This window comes from Hippopotamus amphibius, chromosome 2 (genome assembly GCF_030028045.1).
Source record: "Hippopotamus amphibius kiboko isolate mHipAmp2 chromosome 2, mHipAmp2.hap2, whole genome shotgun sequence".
Classification (NCBI taxonomy): Eukaryota; Metazoa; Chordata; class Mammalia; order Artiodactyla; family Hippopotamidae; genus Hippopotamus; species Hippopotamus amphibius.
In genome coordinates, this window is record NC_080187.1 from 55921870 (window position 1) to 55946077 (window position 24208).

General features: G+C 47.7%; 1 protein-coding gene across 3 annotated transcripts in view; it reads right to left on the reverse strand.

The window, feature by feature from the left end:
- Positions 1–24208, reverse strand: part of PTK2B (protein tyrosine kinase 2 beta) — a 129467-nt gene that overhangs the window by 18316 nt on the left and 86943 nt on the right. For 2 of the 3 annotated variants that reach the window (XM_057720234.1, XM_057720232.1), the window contains exons 3-18: positions 18836–19014; positions 18217–18304; positions 16890–16969; positions 8556–8618; positions 8296–8350; positions 7712–7852; positions 7230–7304; positions 6528–6629; positions 5681–5798; positions 5103–5142; positions 4627–4673; positions 3695–3745; positions 2778–2875; positions 1947–2031; positions 1617–1717; positions 1258–1373 (exon numbers count right to left, since the gene is read on the reverse strand). In XM_057720234.1, coding sequence (XP_057576217.1) covers positions 1258–1373; positions 1617–1717; positions 1947–2031; positions 2778–2875; positions 3695–3745; positions 4627–4673; positions 5103–5142; positions 5681–5798; positions 6528–6629; positions 7230–7304; positions 7712–7852; positions 8296–8350; positions 8556–8618; positions 16890–16969; positions 18217–18304; positions 18836–19014 — 1439 coding nt within the window. The remainder of the gene's footprint in view (positions 1–1257; positions 1374–1616; positions 1718–1946; positions 2032–2777; positions 2876–3694; positions 3746–4626; positions 4674–5102; positions 5143–5680; positions 5799–6527; positions 6630–7229; positions 7305–7711; positions 7853–8295; positions 8351–8555; positions 8619–16889; positions 16970–18216; positions 18305–18835; positions 19015–24208) is intronic. The other variant, XM_057720233.1, reaches the window with a different exon arrangement.

Here is a 24208-nt window from a genome sequence, read left to right on the forward strand (position 1 = left end):
CCTGTACTGTCCCCTCTGCCGGGGATGCTGTCACCCCTGCTGACTCTTCAGGGAAGAAGCCCAACCACTTTCCTGGTCACAATTAACCTCTCCTTGTTCTGTGATTCCACAGCCACTCACAGCTCACTTCCAGCGAGCACTGGGCTAGCCAGGACCCTCCAAAGACTACACGTACCCCAGCAGTGACACGGAGACCCTCAGAACCTCGGTACGGAGGAGGAGACTAGGGCAGAGAGCTGGAGGAACGCGCCCAGCAGCTGGCCAGTGGAGAAGGGCATCAGCCCAGAGCTGAGCTCTCACCACCCCCAAGGGAGCCCCTGCTGACTCAGTTTACCTCGTGTTCCCAGTCATCACTTCTAGCCCCAAACTGGCGCATCTTGTTTCTCCCAGGCAGGCTCCACACCCTACTGTTTGTTTGTCTTTATTATTGAAAACGACTTCAAAGCACGACAACCTCGCACAGAGATGCAAATCTATTACCCCACCACCTTTGCCCCACTATTCACCCTAGAAGATGCTAGATGAGCTTCACAAAGAAAGGGATTTTTGTCTGCTTTGATGGTGACTTTATCCTGGAGCCGAGGACAGCACCTGGAGGCCCATGGGAAGAGCTATATAATATTAATCGCACGAGTGAGTGAATGAATGTTCATCTCCGCCAATGTTGCTTCGTGTAGTGTCACGCAATACGGCTACACAGCTGAGGTGGATGGCGTTGGATTGAACTCACCAGGGCTCTGAGAGCACCCCTCTGTCTCCTCCAGGGGATCATGTCCCGCATGGCGGGGACCTCCTTTCAAAAAATGGGGACAAAGCCGCCTGGAGAAGGGGACAGCTCCACAGCCAGATGGAGGATTGGACTTGGCAGCCTGGAGGTGCCGGGGACCAGCTGCGTGGACTGGCAGGGCCAGGACCCCAGATCGTCCCAGCGCTGCCAGGACCCAGTCTCTCCTGCCTGGCTGGAATTGCTGGAGGAGAGCAAGAGAGGAACATGCAGGGAAGCGATTTCCTGGACTCCCAGGGATGTGGCCCAGAAAGCACTGAGTTACCGACAGACACCTTGGACTTCAGATCTCCTCTTAATAGCAATCCTGGGAGGGACACATCGCTACTCTACTTCTCAGAGGAGGAGACGGGTTCAGAGAAAGCGCTCAAGCTGTCACATAAGCGGGACCAGAGCTGGGCCTTCAACCCTGTTCTGAGCAGCTGCAAAGCCCTGCTTGACCCCAACCTCTCCAGGTCCCTCCCCAGCCGCACCTGTGGACGCAGTTGATGCTCTCCAGGTAGGCCATGGCCTTGCAGATCTGCAGTGAGTACAGCACGAGGGTAAGCACCTTCAGGTAGTTCTTGTTTCGCTCCAGGTAGTGGCCCAGCTGCGGGAAGGAGAAGATGACCTGAGGATCTTCCCGGCCTGGGCGTGGAGCTGGGGGGCGGGGGGAGGGCACACCGAGGCCGGCAGGACAGTCCAGCAACTTCCTCTCCAAACGGCCTCCGTGGCTGTTTCAGCTAAGCGTTTAAGGGCCCCTGGCTCTGAATGCGCCCCCCGCCCCCTGAGGCCCTGCTGCACGGCAGCCCAGCTATCACTGCAGGGTCCTCCTCGGCCCCCTCCAGCTCACCTCCCCGTAGGGGTACAGTTCCATGATGATCCAGGTGGGCTCCTCTTCAATGATGCCAATCAGCTTCACGATGTGTGGGTGGTCCAGATTCTTCATGATCACTGCAAGTGGGTGAGAGAGAGACGGGCCCGAGCACCTCTAAGGTCCAAGGCAAGGATCAGGCTTGGCCGGTCCGACCCGGAGACACAGGCGCCACCCTCCTCCCATGTGGGCGCCAGCACCGGCCACAGCCTCCCCAACTGGTGCTCCAGGCCCTCTCCGTCTCCGGATCTGCATAGTCTAGAGGCCTTTTCCAGCTCCCAGGCTGGGGGGCTCCTGGGGGACACCTACCTGCCTCGCTCATGAACTTCTCCTTGTTGTCCAGAGTGCAGTCCTTCTTGCAGGTCTTTACAGCCACGTTGATTTTCTCTCCTTTCTGCAATGAGAATGTGCCCAGGGATCCTCAGTCCTGCCCAGCGCTCCCCTCTCCTGTGTCCCCACAGTCCTCCCACAGGGAGACAGGTGACGTCTGGGCGTCTGGGTCTCTGCAAAGCCTGCTCTTCCTCTGTCTCCTCCCCTCTTCCCATCCCCACCCCCTTCTTCCTGATCAGGGTATGTTAGGACTGGAAGAACTTTCGAGATCAGATCCCTTGAGCCCCTGGCTGTCCAAATGAGGACACAGAGCCTGAGGGGCCACGTGATCTGCCCAAAGTCAGTGGGAGTTGTTTGGGGCATGTGCAAGGCCATTGTCAGACGTGGCGTCCAGGTCTCTTTCTCTATATTGTTGGTTTTTACGTTTTTCTGCTCCTTTCCTCCTGCTCTGGCTTTTCCCCCAGGCCTGGTAGAAGCACAACCACAAAGGCAAACCCCATCGGTGGCCTCAGATCCCACCCTTCCCTTTCTCACAAGTGCATTACATGGTGCCTCCCCCTTTGTGCTCTCCCACCAAGAGTCAGTCACCTGGGCAGGTGCTGCCTCTCTTTGGACCCCCTGCTATTGCTGCCTTTCTTGGAAATGACTCTTGTTTTCATCACTCCCTGTGTGTTTCATAAATATGGCAAAGGCCAAGCGGGTAGAGATCCACACACCACAGCAGCCGCTGCCAACCCTAGAGTATTCGAGCTCCTTCCTAGTTCTACAGAAAAGCAGAGGAGGAGTGTCAGGGAAGAGTCTGGAACTCACGTGATTCGTGTAGACACCTTCATAGACCTCTCCAAAAAAGCCTTCACCAAGAATACGATTCAGGACTACATTTTCCCGGGTGATGCCATACTGTGGGCCTGCACAGTGGAGAAAACAGACAGTTCTGCAGCACAGAAACCAGCTGGCACCCCTGGCAATCCGAGTTTCTACACCCCTGGGAACCTGAGCATCTGTATCTCTGGGAACCTGAGTACCCGAATCCATGGAAGTCTGAGCACCCGCATCCCTGGGAACCTGAGCATCTGTATCTCTGGGAACCTGAGTACCCGAATCCACGGAAGTCTGAGCATCTGCAGCCCTGGGAATCTGAGTACCCAAGTCCATGGAAGTCTGAGTATCTGCATCCCTGGGAACCTGAGTACCCGAATCCACGGAAGTCTGAGCACCTGCATCCCTGGGAACCCGAGTACCCGAATCCATGGAAGTCTGAGCACCTGCATCCCTCAGAACCTGAGTACCCGAATCCATGGAAGTCTGAGCATCTGCAGGCTATAACACCCGGCTCTGCCCCCTCTTGCCCAGGCGTTACCAGACCCCCCACCAACACCTCAGCCAGGATCCAGGGTCTAGGCTGGGAAAGGGGGTCTAGAAGGTTCCATTGTCTCAGACAGGGGGAAAAGTCTGAAAGCTGAGTCCCACATCCATACACTTAGGTTCCCTCTATCCTCTCTACCCCAGGGCACACAAAAGGTCAATTGTGTGGTTATGATAACAATGATCTCCGCTTTCAGAATCAAAGGTGCCTCATTCAGCTTTGTCTTTGTCTGAGGCATATGTGGGAGAGGGCAGAAGAAGGAAAGAAAGTCCCCTTGTGGTGTCATATGTGTCCGCAAATGTCACTTCCCAGGACCCTGGCTGTGGCTCAGGTGGGGGGTGGGGCTGGGTCAGGGATCTACCTCCCGGTCTTCGCAGGGTCTCATCGGGAATCTCTGCGTAGATGTCTGATTCTGAAATTACAGAAGGAGGACACCCCGTGGGCAAGATGCCTCAGGGGACACCACCAGGAACCAGGTGTGGGGCTCCCCTCCCCCACCCCGTGCAGGCTAGTTGAACCAAGCTGACATCACCAGGAGGGGTGTGGGGAGGAGCCAGGCAAGAACTGGGCTCCTGTCCAGGGTTTCAGAGTGGCCACAGGACCCAGGGACCTCGGCCCGAGTCCCTGCTCACTGCTGCCCAGCTGCTACTTAGGGCAAGTTGGCTAGTCTCCCTTAATCTTTCCCTTTCTGTGAAATGAATGTTTGGGGGAAGGTAAAGATTAAATAAAGTTATACCTATTACGTATTTAACACTGTCATGAACTGAATGGTGTGTCCTCCCCTCCAAATGCATATGTTGAAGCCCTGACCCCCAATGCGATGGTATTTGGAGGAGGGGCCTTTGGGAGGTGATTAGGTTTAGATGAGGTCATGAGGGTGGAGCCCCCATGCTGGGATTAGTGTCCTCAGAAGAGGAGGAAGAGAGATCAGATCTCTCCATCTCTCCACCACGTGAGGACACAGAGAAGGTGGCCGTCTGCAAGCCAGGAGGAGCCCTCGCCAGGACCTGCACTGGCACCTCGATCTTAGACTTCCAGCCTCCAGGGCTGTGAGAAGCTCGAGCCTGTGGTTTTTGCTATGGAGCCTGAGCGGACCAAGACAACCATGGTGTCCTGTGCTAACTGCCCAGCACCCGTTAGCTGTTATGATTAATGATATTTTAAGCCCTCATTGAGCCGTCATGGGGAAAGTTCACTTTTCTGTAACTTTGAGGGAATCCTTGATAATGTCACAAGAGCAGGCAGAAGAGAGACTCTGGGCACAGGCAGAGGACGGCAGATGGGCAGGCTTACCTATGCTGCAGCTTTCTGAGAGGTGGGGCTGCTGAGCCTCCAGGTTTCTGTAGGAGGAAATGGGAGGGCAGGAGCCAAGTGAGCGCAGAGCCTGGCAATGCTCCCCCAGGGCAGCCTCAGCCCCCTCTCTCCCACCCACCCTGCCTGGAGAAGTAGCCTGTCCTGATGGCAATAACCTGGGAGGACGGCCCAGGCCGCCAGGGGCCAGGAGGGTGGGGACGGCAACAATACTTCCCCCTCCCCCCACCAAAGACGATGCCACGTGGCATTAGGACACGGGGATATCCCTGCACGAATCTACTGGGAGAAATTTACTGGTGAAAAATCACCACCTGTGAAATGCTGGGCTTCCAGTATCTTCTCCTGGGGCCCAGAAACCAGAAACCATGGTGGGGAGGCTCCCTGTTTGTTCTGCCTTCACTGCGAAGGCACAGGCTGAATGTGGGGCCAGTTCCCCGCCCTCTGGGTGTACTCACAGCGTGGGGATCTGGGGCAGGCTGTTCCGCTTCTCACCATCTGGGGAGAGGGGAGGAAGAGGGGGAGCTGGAGCCAGGGACACAGGGTCCTGGATGCATGGCTGACCTCACTGCTCCTATGAGCCAACACAAGGGATACCCCTCCCACCACTCTGTGGCTCCTGAAAGTTGGAGTGGAAGCTGGGTAGGTGTCTGGCTTGAGCTGGAATCCTTTCGGTACAAGAAACTCTCAGGCTTCCTCTGCCACTGTCACATGTTCCAGCCTGATCCCTGCTTTATGATTCCATCCGCAAACAGGGGGAACCAGTCATGTTTCGGCAATTGCTTTGATCTCCTCCACAAGCCAGCCCCAATGCCGCCCTTGGCCAGGGGGCCAGGGCTGTGGCCCAGCATCCAGGATGGGACCACAGGGAGCGTCCAGCAGAGCTGGGTGAGCCCCCCCCCCCCCCACACTTCCAAAGCCTCTTTATTCACATATCACTCAATGGCTTAGCTTCTCCTGCTCTGCCTCTGGGGGCCTGGCTCAGCTGTGCCGCAATCTGCCCATTGGGCCAGTTGACCTTCAAGTGGAAACGCACCTTTCTTGGGTCGAATGATGAGAGAGCCTTTGTGCTCCCCCTGCAGCCGGCAGTAACCATCTACGAGGTCAGCCATGTTCTCGGCCTCTGCCAGAGAGGAGGTTTTGATGGACAAGGACTGCAGGGAAGAGACCAGCCAAGGATAAGACCCCAGAGCCTTGGCTAGAGTCTACCCCACAGTACTGGAGAAGAAAATGCAGGACCCTGCTGCTTACGCCCTGCCTGGACTCCATCAACCCCACTCCTGGGCCTTGGCTTGCATTCCCCATCGCCACCAGGGGATGCCCTTGTCACCCCTCCTAACTAACCGCCTTACACTCTAGGAAGGCAGTTCCATGTCTCACCGTTTCTGGTCCCGAGTGCCTAGCACATGCCTTGTACCTCAGTATGCTAGAGCAGAAATGAAGCAAAGGGAAGAGGGAGGTGGTGGGGCAGGGGACAGCCAGATCAAAGAGGAGACAGACAATCGGTCTGCAGTCTGAGGTCTCTTTGATTCTTCTACCTACAAAAATAACTAGGTCCCTGAGGTCTTGCTTCTGAGTCACTGCAACTTGTTCAAAGTTAGACCACTGATTTCCGTACCTTGACTTCCGGTCACTTTACCTACCCCCACCCCCAACCCCAAAAAAACCTCCTATAATTTCTTTCTTGACATTTAAAAAATAAATTTGCTTCCTGACATGTTTTCCTTAACTTACCGTAATCTTGCTCTCTAAGAACTAGGTGCCAATTTCTTAACAAGATCTCTGCAGTCAGGGAAGCCCTGGCCAGGCTGGCCTGAGCAGGAGCTCCTAACCTGCAGCTGTTTCCATTGTTTCCGAGCTTCTGGGTGCCCACAGATGCTCACCTGGGGGGCGCCTTCGATGCCTAGCTGCAGTACCGCCTGGCCCTCCTCTAGTGGGAGGCACCTGATGGACCTGATCTGCTTGAACTCGGCCAGGCAGGTGGGCTGTGGAAAAGGAGGGGATCCTTCAGACCATCCCATTCTTGGGATCAGGCCATGCAGATTGGTCGCTATGTGGTGGGGGTGGGGCACAAGGAAGAACTGGGAACTGGAGTCTTTCAGGGGCATGAAGAGGGAAATCAGAGATGATTAAGGTTAGAAGGATCATCTAGCCCCAGCCCCTTGAAGAATTATAAATGAGCCTGGAGAGAGCCAGGGCTTGCCCAAGGTCATATGCCAAGTTAGTGGTAGAACCAGAGCTGGACCCAGGTCTTCTGACTCCCAGGGGCACGATTACCCCATTTTGCCACTGAAAGAGCAACTCCTTCACCTGAGCCAGAAAAGCAATAGTAGTGCCCTTCCCTCTTTCCCTCCCACTAAGCCACTCCCTGCCCCCTCCTCTGTGCAGGGGACAGTCACAGGGATGTAAAGAACCATCCGCCCCATGCTGTTATCCCAAACACCCTCTCCACAGCTACTCATACCAAGAGCCTCTCTACTGTCAGCAATGGGGCAGGAAGAACTGAAGGGACAGGCCAGGGTAGCAGGCAGCAGAAAGGGAAGACTGCCTGGGCGAGGTGGGGCCTGCCCCCAGTCTCTCGCTACCTTTGAGTCTTGACTTGTCAGCTGCCGGATGCCCTTAGGGCCAATGACCAGGTCCACGGTAATGTTCCATCCTTGCTGGAATCAAAGGAGAGATGGCTGTTGCCTCCGCTCTGCCCGCCCATATTTCAGAAATTTGAAAACAGCTCACTAAGCTAGGCACAAGCCATTGTCTTCTGGGCCTTCCCGCTCCTTCCATCCTAACTCCCCGCCATACAGACTACTCCCTCCCAACAACCTGCCAGCGCTCTCCACCTCCCAGAGTGGGAGTCAAGATTTCAGTTTCCTTCCTCATGCAAGGAGCTTAACCTTAGTTGCATTTTCAGATGTATCAGCAAGGCCCTGATGCTACAGAATGTACAAGCAAGCAAAGCCTTTTCTTGCCACCGCCACCCCCTCAAACCCCCCGAGGTGCCCTCACGCGCTCCTTTTCTGAGAGGCCTGGAATTCAGGGCAGGGAGAGAATAAAGAGAATGTGGCATTACAATGAGTTCACAGCGATAGGTCTCCTGGTCGATGTTGGCAAAGCCGGCAAGGGTGTTGAAGAACTTCATGACGCACTCCTCCTCCCGAAGCGAGGCGTACTGCTGGAACGTCTGCTGGATCATCTTTCGGAACTGCTTGGGCTGGAGGAGAGGGTCAGGGGTGAGCGGGGCCTGATTCCTTCCCTTCGATCTCACCGCAAGCCTGCCTGCTGCTGCGGGATGGTCCCCAGGCCTCTGCCACGAGGGCAGTGGTGATGTCTTACCTGATGCACACGCCTGTTGTCTCAAGGGGGCTCACCATGGCCCTGAGAGGGAGTCAGGGGAAGTAGCATCCCCAGTGCCCAGGCCACAAAGCTAATTGAATTGCCCTCTGGTGTGGAACTAGAGCCAGGCTTCCTGATTCCCAGCCACAGAAAAGGCCCACTGGGTGCATGGAGCGGTCCTGTGTCCAGGTGGCCCAAGGCAGCAGAAAGCCCTGACTTACCTGAGTACCCCCAGCCCCATCCCTTCAGCTCGAGTCCTGGGGGACACAAAGGAGACACACAGGGAGTCTTTCTGGGCTCCTTACCCACTGATTTCCTCACCTTTAAGTTCTCCTGCATCTGCTTTGGGAAAAACAGGTCCAGCCCCACTTCCTTCCTGAAAGAAGGGGGCAAAAAGCAGCATTTGATTCCCCTTCGTCCCCACCTCAGGACTTCAGGCCAATCAGGGAAAGGTGAGAGGACGAGGGAGATGGGTCCTGCCTGGCTCTGCTCTGGGGATGAGGATGTAAAGGGGGTGAGCTGCAAGGGCAGGGCAGGAGGAAAGGAAGGGAGGAGAGGCTGGGGCCAGTTCCAGGACTTACTCCAGGAGCTCGAAGTTGGATTTTTTGTCAAGTGCGTTGTGGGGCATGTCCTTGAAGAACCGCCTGGAGAGAGAGAAGCCACAGAGAAGCTGATGGCTGGGGAACGGGGCCATCAGAGCCGGGTCACCCAACGCCCACAAGTTGGCCTAGAAACCCCCTCTCCTGCTGCATGTGGGAACTACTGGGAGGGAGAGAGTTAGGAGAGTTGAACAATTCGATATTTAGAAAACCCTGAAGAAAAGGAAAACTCACAAATTTTATTCCTAGGAAAGATTCCAGCTGTGCTCTGGGGGGCCCAGTTTGGGACTATGCAGCTGTTGGGCAGAGGCGGAAGATGGTGGTTCTATCAGTGGCTTCTAAAAATAAATGACCCAAGGCAGCCAACACTCGACCTATCAGCGAAGGAACACCTACCTCCATCTTTAGGCTCTGGGTTTCCTTTGTGACTTCCTTTCCCCTCATCTGCTTTCTCTGTATATGTGTGTATGTAAATAATTATTAAATGTGGTACACATGAAAACTTTAGAATTTATGAAACAGAAGAATAAAATAAAAAATAATCCATAATTCTATCACCAGGAGTGACATCTATTAATGTGTTATACATATTCTTTAAGTCCCATTTTCCCTTAAAATGTATGCCTTGATGGAGATTTTCATGTATTATGTATTTATAACAGTTGTTTAAGTGGTGACCAAATAGCCAGTGTCCCCATCTGTGTTATCCTCCCTTCTCTGTTTGGATCACTGGGTCTAGTAATTTCTTCAATTGTTGCAGACATTGTCCCACTCTTGACTGTACATTAGAGTAACTCGGTGTTCCTTTAACCCAGGTGTCTTTGTGCACGTCTGGGAATAGTTTAATGCTACTGATACCATAAGCAGAGAAGGGCAAGTTACTTATGATTCAAAAGAAAGAAATTTACACAATTCAGTGTTAGGAAAAGAGTAAGGTTAGATTCTCATCTCATTCTTTATTCTAAATATTTATTCTAGATGGATTAAAGGGGAAAATGTTAATCATAAAACTATTTTAAAACTTGAAGAAAAACGAGGGAAATATTCCCAAATCATGGGATTGAGACGAATATCTAAAGCATGAAGTCATAGAAGAAATCTCTAATAAAAACTTAAAACATGTAGTGCTATGTTCTTAACAATTCTTAATAAATGGTATTTTTGAATATATTGTCAAGCAAGATAAGTAGTTATCTTTTAACAATTATGGTCTCAATTTTAGAGAAAAAAAATGCATTGGAAAAAACGTGACTGGATCTACCCTGCTAATAGAGGTTATCTCTGGTTAATGGAATTTCAAATGATTTTAGTCATTTTTTTCCCTTTTCTACATGTTCCAAATACTCCACATTGAACAGATATTACCCTTTTTACTTGAAAAAACTTTAAAGCAGTGAGTGTAGTCAAACCATCGTAATGCACGAGTCTTCTGGGCCTCACTCCCTGCTGAGATGGCCTCCTCCATGGCTACACATTTCCCCTACGTAGAAAGTTCTTTCTTTTCCCTTCCTCTCAATAGGCCCCTGGAGCTACAGAGACTAAGTTTAATCCCTCTCTTAGATGTCATATATTTGAAGACAATTATTTTATCATCATTTCTCTCTTCATTGTGGTCCCCTCTCTTTTCACAGCCCCCAACACACACACACACACACACACACACACACACTCAGGTCATCATCCTCAGTTACCTCAACTGCTTCACTCAGGTGAGAAAAAGTGATACAAAGTAAGAATTAAAATGAAGAAAAAAACGGCTATGTTGTGAGAGGGGCACAAGAGAACAAGTGGTTCTTTCCAGCTGGGGCAGGGTGAGTTGTTTCAAATGCTAGAAGTTGGAATGGAGGGAAAGCAAACGATTAAAAGTCTCTTACATAAAATTTCTCTTATGGAATGAAAGATGAGCACATTAAAATAAGTCTCAAGGAGAAATAATATTTAATGACAGCTCCGTAAATATTGTTGAATTATATTTCACAATATTGAAATGTATTTCTAGTCTATCTCCTTCTATGAAAATACGCAGGGATACAATTTTGAAACATACTTAAATAAAACAGAGTTAGAAAAAAATCAGGCAATGAGATAAATGAGATAAAGAATGTGCCCATCTGTGGCTTAGGGTGGTTGGCCCAGCAGCCAGGGTAGTAGGCAGAAAACCTCACCATGTGCATAATTCCTCAAGAGAAAACATTTGTCATAAAACAAGGATTGCATTTCTTAAATTGTAAAAAAAAAAGTCTGAAAAACCACTGATTGAAAGAAAACTAATAGTCGTAACATTAATTTTACCAAAAAAAAAAAAAAAAAGTGAAGCCAATTTCATGTTTTTTTTTCCCCTCCTGTTGCAATTTTGATAAACACCAAACATTAAAGCACAATTCAGTAAATGTGATTGTTGAAGGGTCTGACTAAATGTGATCTGAGTGTATGACCTTCCAATGGTCTAATTCACTGGTTTTCAACCAGAGGCAATTTTGCACCCCCTTTGCCAGCCTGGAAACATTTGGCAATGTCTGGAGATCTTTTTGTTACTTACAGCTGGTTGGGAGGAGGGGTGGTCCTACCAGCATCTAGTGTATAAAGGCCAGGGATGCAGCTAAATATCCCACAATGCACAGGATGGCCCTGACAACAAGGAATTATCCAGCCACAAATGTCCCTCTTGCTGAGGCGGGGAACCCCTGGGAACCTGATCCAAGGAGAGAATCTGGGAAACTAGAAAGAGTGGCTCTTCCCTAACCCCACTTCTTGCTACCAGATGCCTGACAGAGCGGGACTGCAGATGCTAGAGAAGTGTTCTAGCTGATTAAGGGCAGATCTGCACTCTGGAAACCAGACAACAGGTGAGCAGGGATGACATTTAGTTACAGGGCACGAAGAACCTATCCAGGGTTCTCCCCTGGTTGGAAAATCATTTTCCTCCTACTTTCACCTGAAGGCACTTGCAGTTAAGATCCAAAATCTCCAGTCTATCGTGGTAGCTTTAGAAAGTTTTCTGAGCCAGTGTTCCCTGCGGCTCTCTGTATTCATAGGAAACCTCAGAGCATGCCTGTGCAGTGTGAATGACAGGCAGCACGGCCATCTGCAATGCCCCCCGGATTGAGTGAGCTGCAGCATGTACTCCCAGGTAACTGAATGAATTGGCTTGCTGCACACAGTTATGTAATTCTAACAGAATAAATGTTAGCACGTGTCCACCAGCGAGGAGGCCTTGAGCTCTTTCAGGGTTATCCATTCATTCAAATACATAGTGTGCTCTCATTGTGTGCCAGGTGAAGGCAGCACCAACCCTGAGTTCAAAGGTTTGATATATTTCAGACTAGTGGATGTGAACCACCTGAAAGAGTGATGTACAAATATAGCCAATCCATGCAGGGTAGGGCTGGTGGGGTGGGTGCAGGGAAGGGAAGGTTTCAGGATGGAGAGACCCTTGAGCTGGCTCTGCAGGAAGAGCCCAGGGCCACACTGCTTATTATCAACACTTCACAGGTGTGCTCTGAGATTTTCTATGGATGTAGAGGGCAAGTGGGCAACCCTGGCTCAGTGCATTTCCTAAAGATGCTGGAACAAAGAAGAGTTTACCAGGATGAAAAGGAGTACAAGGCGAGTATTCCAGATGGAAGGGATGCACTACCAACTGAGGGGGTGAGATCTGCTTCCCAGTCCCAGGGGACGGTAGTCTCTTAATGTCACTCCTGGTTTATAACTGTTGAATGAATGACCGGGCTTTGAGACTAGGGATGTTTGAAAAATTTCTCAGGACTGGTGTATTTAAATAAGCCTTAGTTAAAAAAAAAAAGTAGGGTTGGCTAAATGGAAGGGTGGACAAATTTGGAAATAAACACTGAGGGGTTAAAATACATGAAAGATAATAGCAATTTTAGAATGATTATGGAGGTGGTGAGTGGAAAAATGTTTTATTAGGAAAAAGGAAGGTAACACATCTACACCATCCCAATCTCTAGAAATCCAGCTCGCTCCCTGCATCACTGATGGCCCTTCTCTCATGCATTAAACATCGTATATTGGGTTACTTTGGACAAAGGTGCCCAGCCACTCAAGTGTGCTCTGATCTGTGTCTCTAATGTTTGGAGCAGTTGAACATCACCGGGATGTCCCGGAGAAACAGTCACCACCCCTCATCAGATGTACCCTCTCTTCTGAGACTGAGCTTCCCAATCTGCTGTGCTGAGCCCCGTATCAGCTGTTGTCAGTGATCCCCTATCTGCCCCACTGCCATCCTTGAATGAGGCTGCACCTGCTCTAGTGCCTGGCTGGTTCTCCGCAGCACAGTTGGCCATTGTGACTGGCAAACACCAAGCGGACCACGGGGCCTCTGGGCACGCACAGGCCCCTGACTGATACTCAGGTGAGGACAGCAGAAAATAAAGAAAATCAATAGAAATATTAACTCATCACCAACAGTTACAAATTCACTATGAGACAAAACAACTTTTGAAACAAGCTGAGTGTTCTTTCTCTAATCTTTACTTATTACCTGTTACTACTTAACTACTGTTGGGTTACACATTCACTCTGAGTTTTTAGGTCAGTGTGTTCGAGGGCTCTGCTGGGAGTGGACCATGGTCCTGGATGTCTCAGGTAAGGGGGAGGCTATTTGGTTCCTCAAACTGGGTGGGTACTAATTTCCAGCATGTGGGCCATGGATTTCACATTTTAATTCATAGGGGGATGTTTAGAGAAAATATTTGGCATTTATAAAGCACTTCCAATAAATCGACAAAAATTAATTAGGTATGATTCCAACTATATGACATTCTGGAAAAGGCAAAATATGACGGCGGTTAAAAGATGAGTGGTTTTCAGGGCTTGGCAGGGGAGGGAGGGAGATATAGGTGGAGCACAGGGGATTTTTCAGGCAGTGAAATGTTCATGATACTGTAATGACAGATACATGTCATTATGCACTTGCAAAATCCATAGAATGTACAATACCAAGAGTGAAACCTAGGGCAAACTATGGGATTCCAGTAATCATCACGTGTAAATGTAAGTTCATCAGTTGTAACTAATGTACCATACTTGTGGGGGATGTTGATGGGGGTGGGACAGGGGTCCATGGGAAATCTCTGTACCCTCCACTCAATTTTGCTGTGAACATAAAACTGTTCTAAAAAATAGTCAACTGAAGTAAATAAACAAACGATAAAATAAAGGTAAAGAGAAAAAAATTAATTAGTACAATTAATGAATAAATAGTGAATACTTCTGTCTCTATCACTGTTATAATTACTTTAAATACATTAACTCATTTATTGCTCATAACAATCCTGTAGGCTTGCTACTATTATCTCCCTACCCATTTTACAGATGAAGAACTGAGGCACAGAGAGATGAAGTGACTTGCCCAGTAAGTGGAAGACCCAGGCTGCAAATTCAGGCAGCCCAGCTTCAGACCCTTTTCTTCATCATTATGCCCAATGGCTCTTCACTACAAATCGAGTCCATTGAAGATTCATCTTGGTAATCTCATATCTTGTGCATTTACCATACTTCTTTTTTAAGTTAGGAAAGAATACATTTCTTTTTTTTTTTTTTCCCCAGAGACACCATAGAGCTGTAAGCAGGTGACACAACGATGTTAATAGGACTTTTGCCCATGATCTGTAGGTAGACTGCACTCTGAAAGCTTTTCAGGAAAAAAAATCATAGCCTTGGAAAATTCTGCGTTAAAGCCTGATTTTCAGAAATGTATCTGTCTCTCTCAGTGAGAAATATTCATAACTCAACTTTAAAATAGGCCGTGATAATGGATAGCTTTGTATTCAACTTTAAAAATTATAGGCTTGAAAATCTATGAAGTTTACAAAAGCAGTGGTTTCCACATTTTTCCCCTAATATCAGACAAGTTGTATCTCAAAGGTCAACCCATAAGAATACGAACATTTATCTGACTCTGCTCATCAGACTAGGGGAGGTGTGAGATAATACATCCCTGTTGTAAAATAAGCATGGGTTTCGGAATAATCCTGAGTTGATAAGATAGCCAACACCAAGAGACGACTTGCTCCTTATAAGACTATAAATGGAGCCATGTCTGTTGCCTCACTGTCTCCTCCAGTGTATTTTTAGCTCAGGGCCTGGTGCTAAATAATGATAGTTGGGACTTCCCTGGTGGCGCAGTGGTTAAGAATCCGCCTGCCAATGCAAGGGACATAGGTTCACTCCCCGGTCTGGAAAGATGCTACATTCCACTGAGCAACTAAGCCCATGTGCCACAACTACAGAGCCTGCGCTCTAGAGCCTGTGAGCCACAGCTACTGAGGCTGTGTACCACAACTACTGAAGCCTGCACGCCTAGAGCCCGTGCTCCACAACAAGAGAAGCCACTGCACTGAGAAGCCCGTGCACCACAATGAAGAGTAGCCTCCGCTCGCCACAACTAGAGGAAGCCCGCGCGCAGCAACGAAGACTCAACACAGCCAACAAATAAATAAACGAAGACCCAACACAGCCAATAAATAAATAAAATTTAAAAAAATGATAGTCATTATTACGATCTATTAATAATAGCTTGGGAATGATTTGAAGAAAGAAGAACATGAAATAGAATGCTCATGGGTCTTCTCTACGCCACTATTTTGCTACGAAGTGATGATATTTTGACATTGACTTCAATGATCAGAGTCTCAAAGTGACATTGGAGTATGAGATCCACAAACAAAAGGACAAAGGTGGGCTTTTTTGAGTTGTCTGATTTCAGAGGAGAAGATGGGCGTGTGTAAGTCACAATGCAGGTTATAGGAGTTTTGGTGGTCTTGGAAGGCATAAAGGGCACATGTAATAAGGGAAACTTCGCGGACAGCCTCAGAGCCAGCAGCACGGAGCTCACAGGACCACTGCCAACTGCGGTGAGGTGATCTGTCTTCCAAATGGCATCAGGGGCTGCAGACTTCCTGTGTGCAGAGGACGCGCGTGTTCCCTGGCTTGTTGAGACAGTCACCAGGTGGGCAAGCAAGAAGGAGCCCTCTGAGGCTGTCCTTGACCTATTCTGTCACAAACGCCAACAGTCTCAGAAACCCCCCTTCCCATCCCATGGCTCTCTCCGGGGGACCCCTCAGCACTCTCTCTGAGACCCAGGATAGGAGTCAGAATTCCTCAATGGCCCCCAACTCAGCAGAAGCAGTAGCAGAGTTCTATTCTCTATACCTTTAAGGGCACAGATAGAGCAGGACTCACTCTAGAATTGTCACCTTATGTGAGGCTAGTTGCAACCAAATCATTTGGGGGGACTTGTCAAAAATGCATGTCCCAAAGTCCCACCCACATCTACTAAACCAGCTTCCAAGGGTGGGGTAGGGAATCTCTAATTTAATGAGCTCCCGGATGATTATGATTTGCGACCAGATTTCAGGACCACTGTTCTAGGACAAAGAGTACAGGAAAGGTGATGAGAGGGTGGAATGGGTCATGGATACTGGTGGATGGTGAAAGTGAATGGTGCTGCTTTGGTTAACAAAGTGCTAGAGCACAGCCTTAACATCCTCCTCCTCTGCCTCAAATGCTCCCAACAGCCAAGAATACAGTTTATTTTTTAGACTGTCATTCAAAGTCTTTCACCATCAACCCCAACTCATCTCCCTAAGCTCATCTCCCTCTGTCCTCCAGTCTGCTCTTCTCCTCCCACTGATCCTTGAGCCCAGAAGGCACCCTCCCTGACCTCCCAACTCCCCTATTATCTACCGATGGAAATCATTCTCTTGCTTCCTGGACCAGTTCACATCCCCTCTTCCTGATGCCTTCGGGCAGGAGTAATGGCCCCTAACCATATGCCTATTTGGTATATATTTCATTCTGTTGTATTATGATCAACTGTAGACACACTTGTCGCTTCCCAAACACTGTAAGTTTACGGGCCTCCCCGGATGATTTGCTAACTTTGTACATATCTGTTAGCACCTACTGGAGCTGAGGATACAGCAGTGAGCAACACAGATGGAATCCCAGCATTCGAATATCTCCCAGAAACTTGCCTAGTGCCCAAAGAAACATTTACTGCATCACTTGGATGGCAGGTAGATGGAAGAGGCAGGCAGCCTGGAGGCAAGAGCAGTGGCAGCCCAAGGAAGATAGGGGACACCGACCAGAGAGAGAGAGAGCTAGCATCTCTCCCAAGGACCAGACACTGAGCACCTTGGGGCCATACCCTCTGTCAGCCACCCCTTGTCCCCTTCCAGCTCTCACATACCCACTCTTGTTTCCCACCCTGGAGGAAAGTCCAAGCTGGCCAAGAGCCCAGTACAGGAAGGGAGGTGCAGGCACTTTCCCTGGAGAGGCCTCAAGGCCACATACCTGAGCTCCAGACAGCCCAGCTGCAGGGCCATGCCCTCGCTGACCTTGCTGGCATAGCGTTGCATGTAGTCATTCCGGAGCTGGCAGGGAGAAAGGCTGAGGTTCAGACTCCCAATCTCATTCCCTGTTTCCTTGAGATGAGCAGGGGTCCCAGGAGATGGTGGGAGCTTTGAACTCCATCCTGCTGCCTTGAGCTGTCTCTCATCCCCTCCCCAACCATGCATAAACTCATAGCAAGAGATGAAGAGCAGGAGGGGAAGGCTCACCCTAGAGCCCTGGGCAGTGGTGATCATGCCCCCACAGGCAGGATTGAGTTTTTGAAGCACTTTCTGGGCATATTTTTTCATGGCTCCTCGAGGCAGGAAGTTCAAGTTCCCCTCCCCTACTCCTCATTTTGGAGATAAGGAAACTGGGAATCTGGGGAGGAGTCAGTAACTTATCCAAAGCCTTGTTGGTAAGTGGTGACAGATGCCATCCACTGTACAAGAAGAGTCTGGCTTGGTCTCTAGCAAACCAGGAGGGAGACGTAGGAGGGGAGTAAGGCCAGGCAGACAAGAACGATGGCGGCTCCCGTGTACTCTGCACTCACTCCCTGCCAGGCCCTGTGCTGGGTACTTCCCAGCCATTACAGCTCCAAACAGCTCATGGAAGCCAGTTAGTAAGTTTTCCAAAAGTTTGCAAGCTGGTTGATATAGTGGTAGCTTGAAATAGGCCACGATGGGAGTATTTACACCATGGACATTGGCAGTGCTACACATCAGAGAGCACTGCTAATGCTATCATTAGGTCCTCACGTCAGCCCTATAAAGTAGGTATTCTTACTATCATTCCCATTTACAGAAGAGGAAATAGCCTCATGCAGGTCAATTAAGTCCCGAGGGATACCAGGTTAGGAAGCGGCAGGGCTGAGCTAGAAACCAGGTGTGTCAGCCGGCCGAGCCTGGGTGCTAAGACTGCTGCCTCCTCTGTGGACCTTCTCTGCCTGCTTCCTCAGCCAGGCCTCCTGGGCAGTAAATAGCCACTAGGAAAGTCCAAGAGGAACTGTGCCTACAGGGTGGGGTTAGCCAACCCTTAGCTGTAAGGGAAGCGGGGTTGGACAGCTGACCAGGGACCAAGGAATGTCCCCAAGAGAAGTTTCCTGGAATGGGACCTCTAAAATCGAAGCTTTGTCTTTTTATCTCCCCAGGAGAGGATGGTCATATGAGCCTGGACTGGAAGATAAACACTTTTATCTGGGGACTGGAAGATAACATACTTTTACTTGTTGGTAAAAATAAAGATAAAACACTTTTACCTGTTGGTAAAAATAAAGATAAAATACTTTTACCTGTTGGTAAAAATAAAGCAGCGTGGTCCTGTCTTCTTTCAGGCTCTCCATGAAGTCCTCTGGCAGGTAGCGGATTTGAAGGTCATACCTGGGACAGAGAATTCAGACTTTCTGGTTGACACAGGGAAGTCGGTCACACCAGAGGCTGCCCGTGGAGCTCCTGGCCACCCATTTAGGACTTTCTTCTTCTTTCCTTCCTCCGTGGTTGGTTGGAGGACCACAGAGGACCAAGGGGTGGCGGGCCAATACACAGTGGTCAGTGCTAGTCCTGACTCTCCATCTTCTCCCTCTGATGGCAGCTATTCTCCTTAGGTTCACAGACCAGCCCTTGGCCTGGCTCACCCTCTTCCCTGCACTTCTGTTCTCCATAGCGCCAACAGCATCCTGTCTACGGATATGCCTAGATATCCATCTTGGGATGGGGATGTGCTGTGAGTCTATGTTAGGTCTTAGCAAACACGTGTATTGGATGATGCAAAAAGGCCAACTTAAAATGCCACTCAGATTTTCTAGAATATTCTCAGAGGGTGGGAAGTGCTCCAAGGAAGCCTCTCAGGGCCTCCCCACTCCTCACTTACCACCCCCATCCCACTTCGAGAGCCCAGGGCCCGTCTCCTACCTCCACTCAGCTTCCACGTGTAGACACTCGTACTTGTCCTGTACCTCACCCACCGTCATCTGCGGGTGCAGCCAGTGGATCTCGTCTGACTTCATGTGCTTCAGCCTTAGCCCATAGCAGTCAGCCAGCTGGATGTTGGGCCCGATCCGCCCACTCAGCAAGATGGAGGCAATGACCTCCTACAGAGGAGAAGACAGGGGGCATGACTCAGGGATTCCCCCTGCTAGGCTCCTACAGTCCTCACACTGTCCCTGGAAGTGTGCTTCTCTAGGGTGGGATTCCGACAATGTTTTATTCATCTCTGATTCGCTAGCACTTAGTGCAAGGCATGCTGCACAGTAGGCTCTATGTGATGAACGAACAGGTTGGCAAAATGAGACAGAGATGGAGGAACAGAGAGGAGAGAGGAGAAGCAAAGGGGAAAATGCAGTGAGGCAAAGAGCACAAATTCTGTGCTTCTACATTTCATTCCAACCAAACCAATCAATAACTACCAAGCATCCACCATGTTAGAAGCACCTTCTGAAGGGTTTCCAATTCAGCCAGCTTTACTGAGCTTCTGCAGTAGGCACTTCTGGGCACTGTGTATACATTATTTCATCGAATCTGTGCAACACAGGGGAGCAGGTGTTACATCTCCATTTGGCTGATAAGGAAACTGATGGAGGTCACGTAGCTCGTGGAATTAAGCTAGGATTTTGAACCCTGAGCCACTGCACTCTGAGAATTTGTACTAGACCAAGTTGCTTCATGGGAAGGTGGTCTGGGCAAGATAGAAGGACAGGACTTGCATTAAAGATTAAGTGGCACAATTCTCATCAGAATTGGCCAGAAGTATGGCCACCAGAAATAGAGTGTTGACAAGAAATTAAGTGCGCTCCTTATTCCTGCTTTCTTGACCAGAAGCCAGCCTGCCCCACAGCACGATGCCATAGCTTCCTGACCTAGAGCCAGAGCTGGATTAAGAGAAGACCCATTGGCAGCTGCCTGGAAATCCATCATCGATAAGGTCATGTCTAGTTCTGAAATCACATTGGTTCCACTTTAACTCGGGTTTCTCATGCAGTTCCATATTAACTGGTGAATCAAGCCCACTCCTGATGGAGCAAAAAGTACCCTCAAAAGCAAATTTAAAAACTCACAAGCACTGTCCAATCTCTGCTGAGTATCTTTTCAATGCATGCCACCCAGCCTACCTACAACCAGCCTGAAGGCAGAACAATGCAGGGTGGGTTGCTGTCTGATCAGGAAGAAGAGTGGCCCTGGATTATTTAAAATTTATGCTTTTGCTACATGCCTCCCAAGAAGTTGTCTAGTTTGCTAAATCAAATGTAATCAGTGCTTTAACTAGAACAAAAAAAAAGGTATACCATTTTTTCTTAGAAGAAAATCAGTTTCTTCTTATTTTTCACCAATAAAATGTCCAACTAATATTGAAATGCACTGTTTTGAAAGAACACCAAATTATTCTTCTGCCTGGGTACCCACATGTCTTAGTCCAGCTCTGCTTCCTGCCAGCCTTCTTCAACTCCATGCAGTTGTGAAGCTAAAAGACGCTAAGCTTGAAAAATCCCTTCCCCATCAGGAAGGCAAATGCCCGACAGAGCAGTCAAGTATTGCTCTGAGATGGAAACTGAGGCACAGAATGCAGATGTTAACAGTGATAGCAAATCAGCACAGGAATCAGAACTTTGGTCCTGGGATGAGGAAGAAGGCTGTGGTCAATGATACCTACAATGAGAGGGACCCAGAAAAGAGGAAGAGTTTGAGACTGTGAAGTTGACCATTTTGTCATTATTTCCACCCATTCCGCTTGCCATTGATGCTCTGTACTCCTCTGTTCACTTGGGCATCCTGTTACATTATCCAGAGCCCCCATGGCAGTTCCACATAGACTCCCAACCTGGAGTCCCAAGCTCTGATGTTTTTAAACTTAGAGATTTCCGTCCAAGTTGAAACTTATATAACTAATGTCTAATTTCCCCAGGACTGGGACTCCTGTGATTATTGAAAATTTCAAATATATATGAAGAAAACGGAAGTCAGTAGAACAGTATAATAAACCCCCATGTACACACCACCTAGCTTCAACAATTACCACATTCTGTCATTCTTGTTTCTTCTATAATACCATCTACTCCCTGTCACTCAACTATTATCAATTTTTACAGTTCTTCTTTTACACTGAAATTTATATTAAACACACAAATTTTATATACACAACTTGACACATGAATACACCTGTGCAACCCACATACCAATTAAGATATTTCCAGATCCCCAGAAAGTCACCTCATATCCCTTTTCAGTCAACCTTCATGGCACATTTACATCCTCCAATTCTAGGCAACAATTTTTTCCTCCCACTTTTACTTAGTTTCACCTGTTGTAGAACTTCATACAAATGGAATCATTTTAGTATATATATTATTCATTCCCCTGTTGCTAAATACCTGGGCTATTTCTCATTTTTGGCTATTGTAAATAAAATTACTATGAACAGTCATGTACAAGTCTTTTTGTGTATGTATGTTGTCATTTCCTTTGGACAAATACCTAGGAGAGGAATGACTAGGTCAAAGGTAGATAAATGTTTAACTTTATAAGAAATTGCCAAGATTATTCCATTTCATATTTCCACTGTGATATATGAGATTTCCATTACACCACACCCTTACCAACATTTGGTATTATAAGTCTTTTTAATATTAGTCATTTTAGTGGGTATGCATAGAATCTCACTGAGCTCTTAATTTGCATTTCCCTGATGGCTAACAATATTGAGCACTTTTTCATCTGCTTATTGACCATTAATATATTTTCCTTTGTGAAGTACTTGTTCGAATTCTTTGCCTACTTTGTGTGTGTGTGTGTGTGTGACTGTGTGTGTGTGTTTATTGAGGTAGGTGATGCTCACACATTCTAGGTAAAAATACTTTGTATATGTTTTACAAATATTTTCTGTAGGTCTGTACTGTGCCTATTATTTATTTCCTTAACAGCGTCTTTTGATAAAGTCTCGTTTATCAAAATATTCTTTTATGGTTAGTGCTTTTTGCATCCTGTTTAAGAAATCTTTCCCCACCCCCAAATCATGAAAATATTCTCCTGTTTTCTTTTACAAGCTTCACAGTTTTAACTTATACCATTAGCTCTGTGATCGATCTTGCATGAACTTTTGTGTATGGTGTGAGGTAGGGGTCAAAATACATTTTTTTTCTCATAAAGATCTATGGCTTCTCAGCATTGGTTGTTGACTTTCCTTTCCCAATTGAATGTTTTGCTGTCTTTGTCAAAATCAGTTGGCCATATAAGTTTACGTCTATTTCTGGACTCTCAGTTCTGTTCTATTGATCTTTGTCTGCACTATGCCAACACCACACTGTCTGCATTACTGCAACTTTAGAGGAGATCTTGAAGTCAAGAAGCATAAGCCTTCCACCATTTCCTCCCCAAGATTATTGTGTTATTCTGGGTCTCTGCATTTCCATATACATTTTTGAATCAGTTTGTCACTGATTTCTATTTAAAATGTCTGCTGAATTATGATTGAGATTGTGTTACATCTATAGCCTAGCGAGGGAGAACTGGCATCTTAACAGCACTGAGTCTTCCAATCTTCACACATGGTATATCTCTCCACTTATTTTGCTTGTCTTTAATGTTTGTCAGCAATATTTGTAGTCTCCAGTGTATAGGTTTTACAGGTCTTTTGTTAAACTTATTCCTAATTTATTCTTCTGTTAAATTTATTTGATACTTCTGTAAATTAAAAAAATTTTTAATTAAATTTTCTATTTTGGTATTCACCCTCTCTGTGGCTCCTTCTTTTCCAGGACTTTCCTCAGTCTCCTGGCTACTCTGCCAGCCCCAAGTTCTATCCTCTGACACCTCAAACCAGTAAAGCTGCTGTTTTCTGCCCCTCCAGCCCCTCCCAGATTGGGAAGTGCCGTTAGGCAAAAGGACAAATTTGCAAATTTCACTCTTTGTGGTCAGCTCTCAAAAGCAGCTTTTTCCTCTGCTTTGTTGTTCTCTTCAGAGTCTTCAAGAGAATTTAATTTTTTATTTTGTCCAGATTTTATCATTATTATCTGTGGGAAGATTAATCCAGCCAAGCTACAGCACTTTTGAAATCTATGTGGTATGTTAATGAACAAATCTGTCTTCTCTGCAAATGCGAGAGGGCTGGGGAGCAGAGAGCTCCCTTCAAGTCACAGGCAGCCATCATGCAACACAGCCATAGCCAGAAGTACAAGCCCTGGTGTCAAACAAATTCAGTTTTCTCATCTGTAACATGGAGAAAATAGCAGTATCTGTTTTGAATGGTCTTAAGAGGATTAAATTAGATAAAACCCCTTAGGACAGAACCTGGCACAAGGTAAACACTCAAAAAACCTTAGAATTATTTTAACATAGCAATCTCTTATAGATTCTGGTGATTTTGTAAAAACAAATAAAGATTGGAAAAACAAAACTCTGCTTTCCTCTTCTGCTACCTTTTTAATCTCCTTTTCTTTTCCCTTCCCTTGGAGGTGGTGGTGGGCCCAGGGTCAAAGTAGTGAGGCTGAGGGGTCAGCAGTAGCTGCAGAGTCAGGAGCAGATCAAAGGAGGATGTGGGGCCAGGGGTGGAGATGCCTGGAGTGGTTAGGAAATTGGTTACATATAAGGAGATTGAGCAAAGGAGTCACTATATTGAAGATAATGGGAAATAGGTTTCTTACTGTTGGAGAAAGTATTTGAAATATGGAGAAAGGAAGAATAGAGAGGAACCTTAGGTGAGGACCAATGACACCTGGATAGTTAATTGCATACTAAGCACCCAGTCTTATTTTCCAAATATTCTTCTCCACTAAACGGATCCAGGGTTCCTTGGAGAAATGGCTGATTCCAGGGCTGGGGAAAAGAAGGTACAAGATGAGCCTGGAATATCTTTTTGTGCTAGGAAAAAGGAAGTGTTTAGAAAATGCTGGGGACACATAACAAGGAGGCAGTATTAGCTTAAAGGGGCTGGCACGGGCCATTTCTGGGAGAACCTAAGCATTAAAGTCTGTAATGGTAGGAATCGATTGCATCCACTGAATAAAATAGAATCTAGGAAAGATAGATAAATAAATGGGGGAGAAGAAGATGTTCTTCTTTACAGCAAAATGCTAATTAGTAAGTGTAGAAGTAAGGATGAAAATAGAAAACCATCATCTGGCAACAAATTCAGTGTCGGTTGGTTCAGGCATGATTCATCAATGGATGATAAAGCTGGAGGGTGGAGGTCTAATGATGAACAGGATAGTGACATGGTCTTAGTGTATCTCCTTCCAGACACTAATCTAATACAAAGGAAAACCTGGCAGACATAAATGACCAGGTCATCAAAGT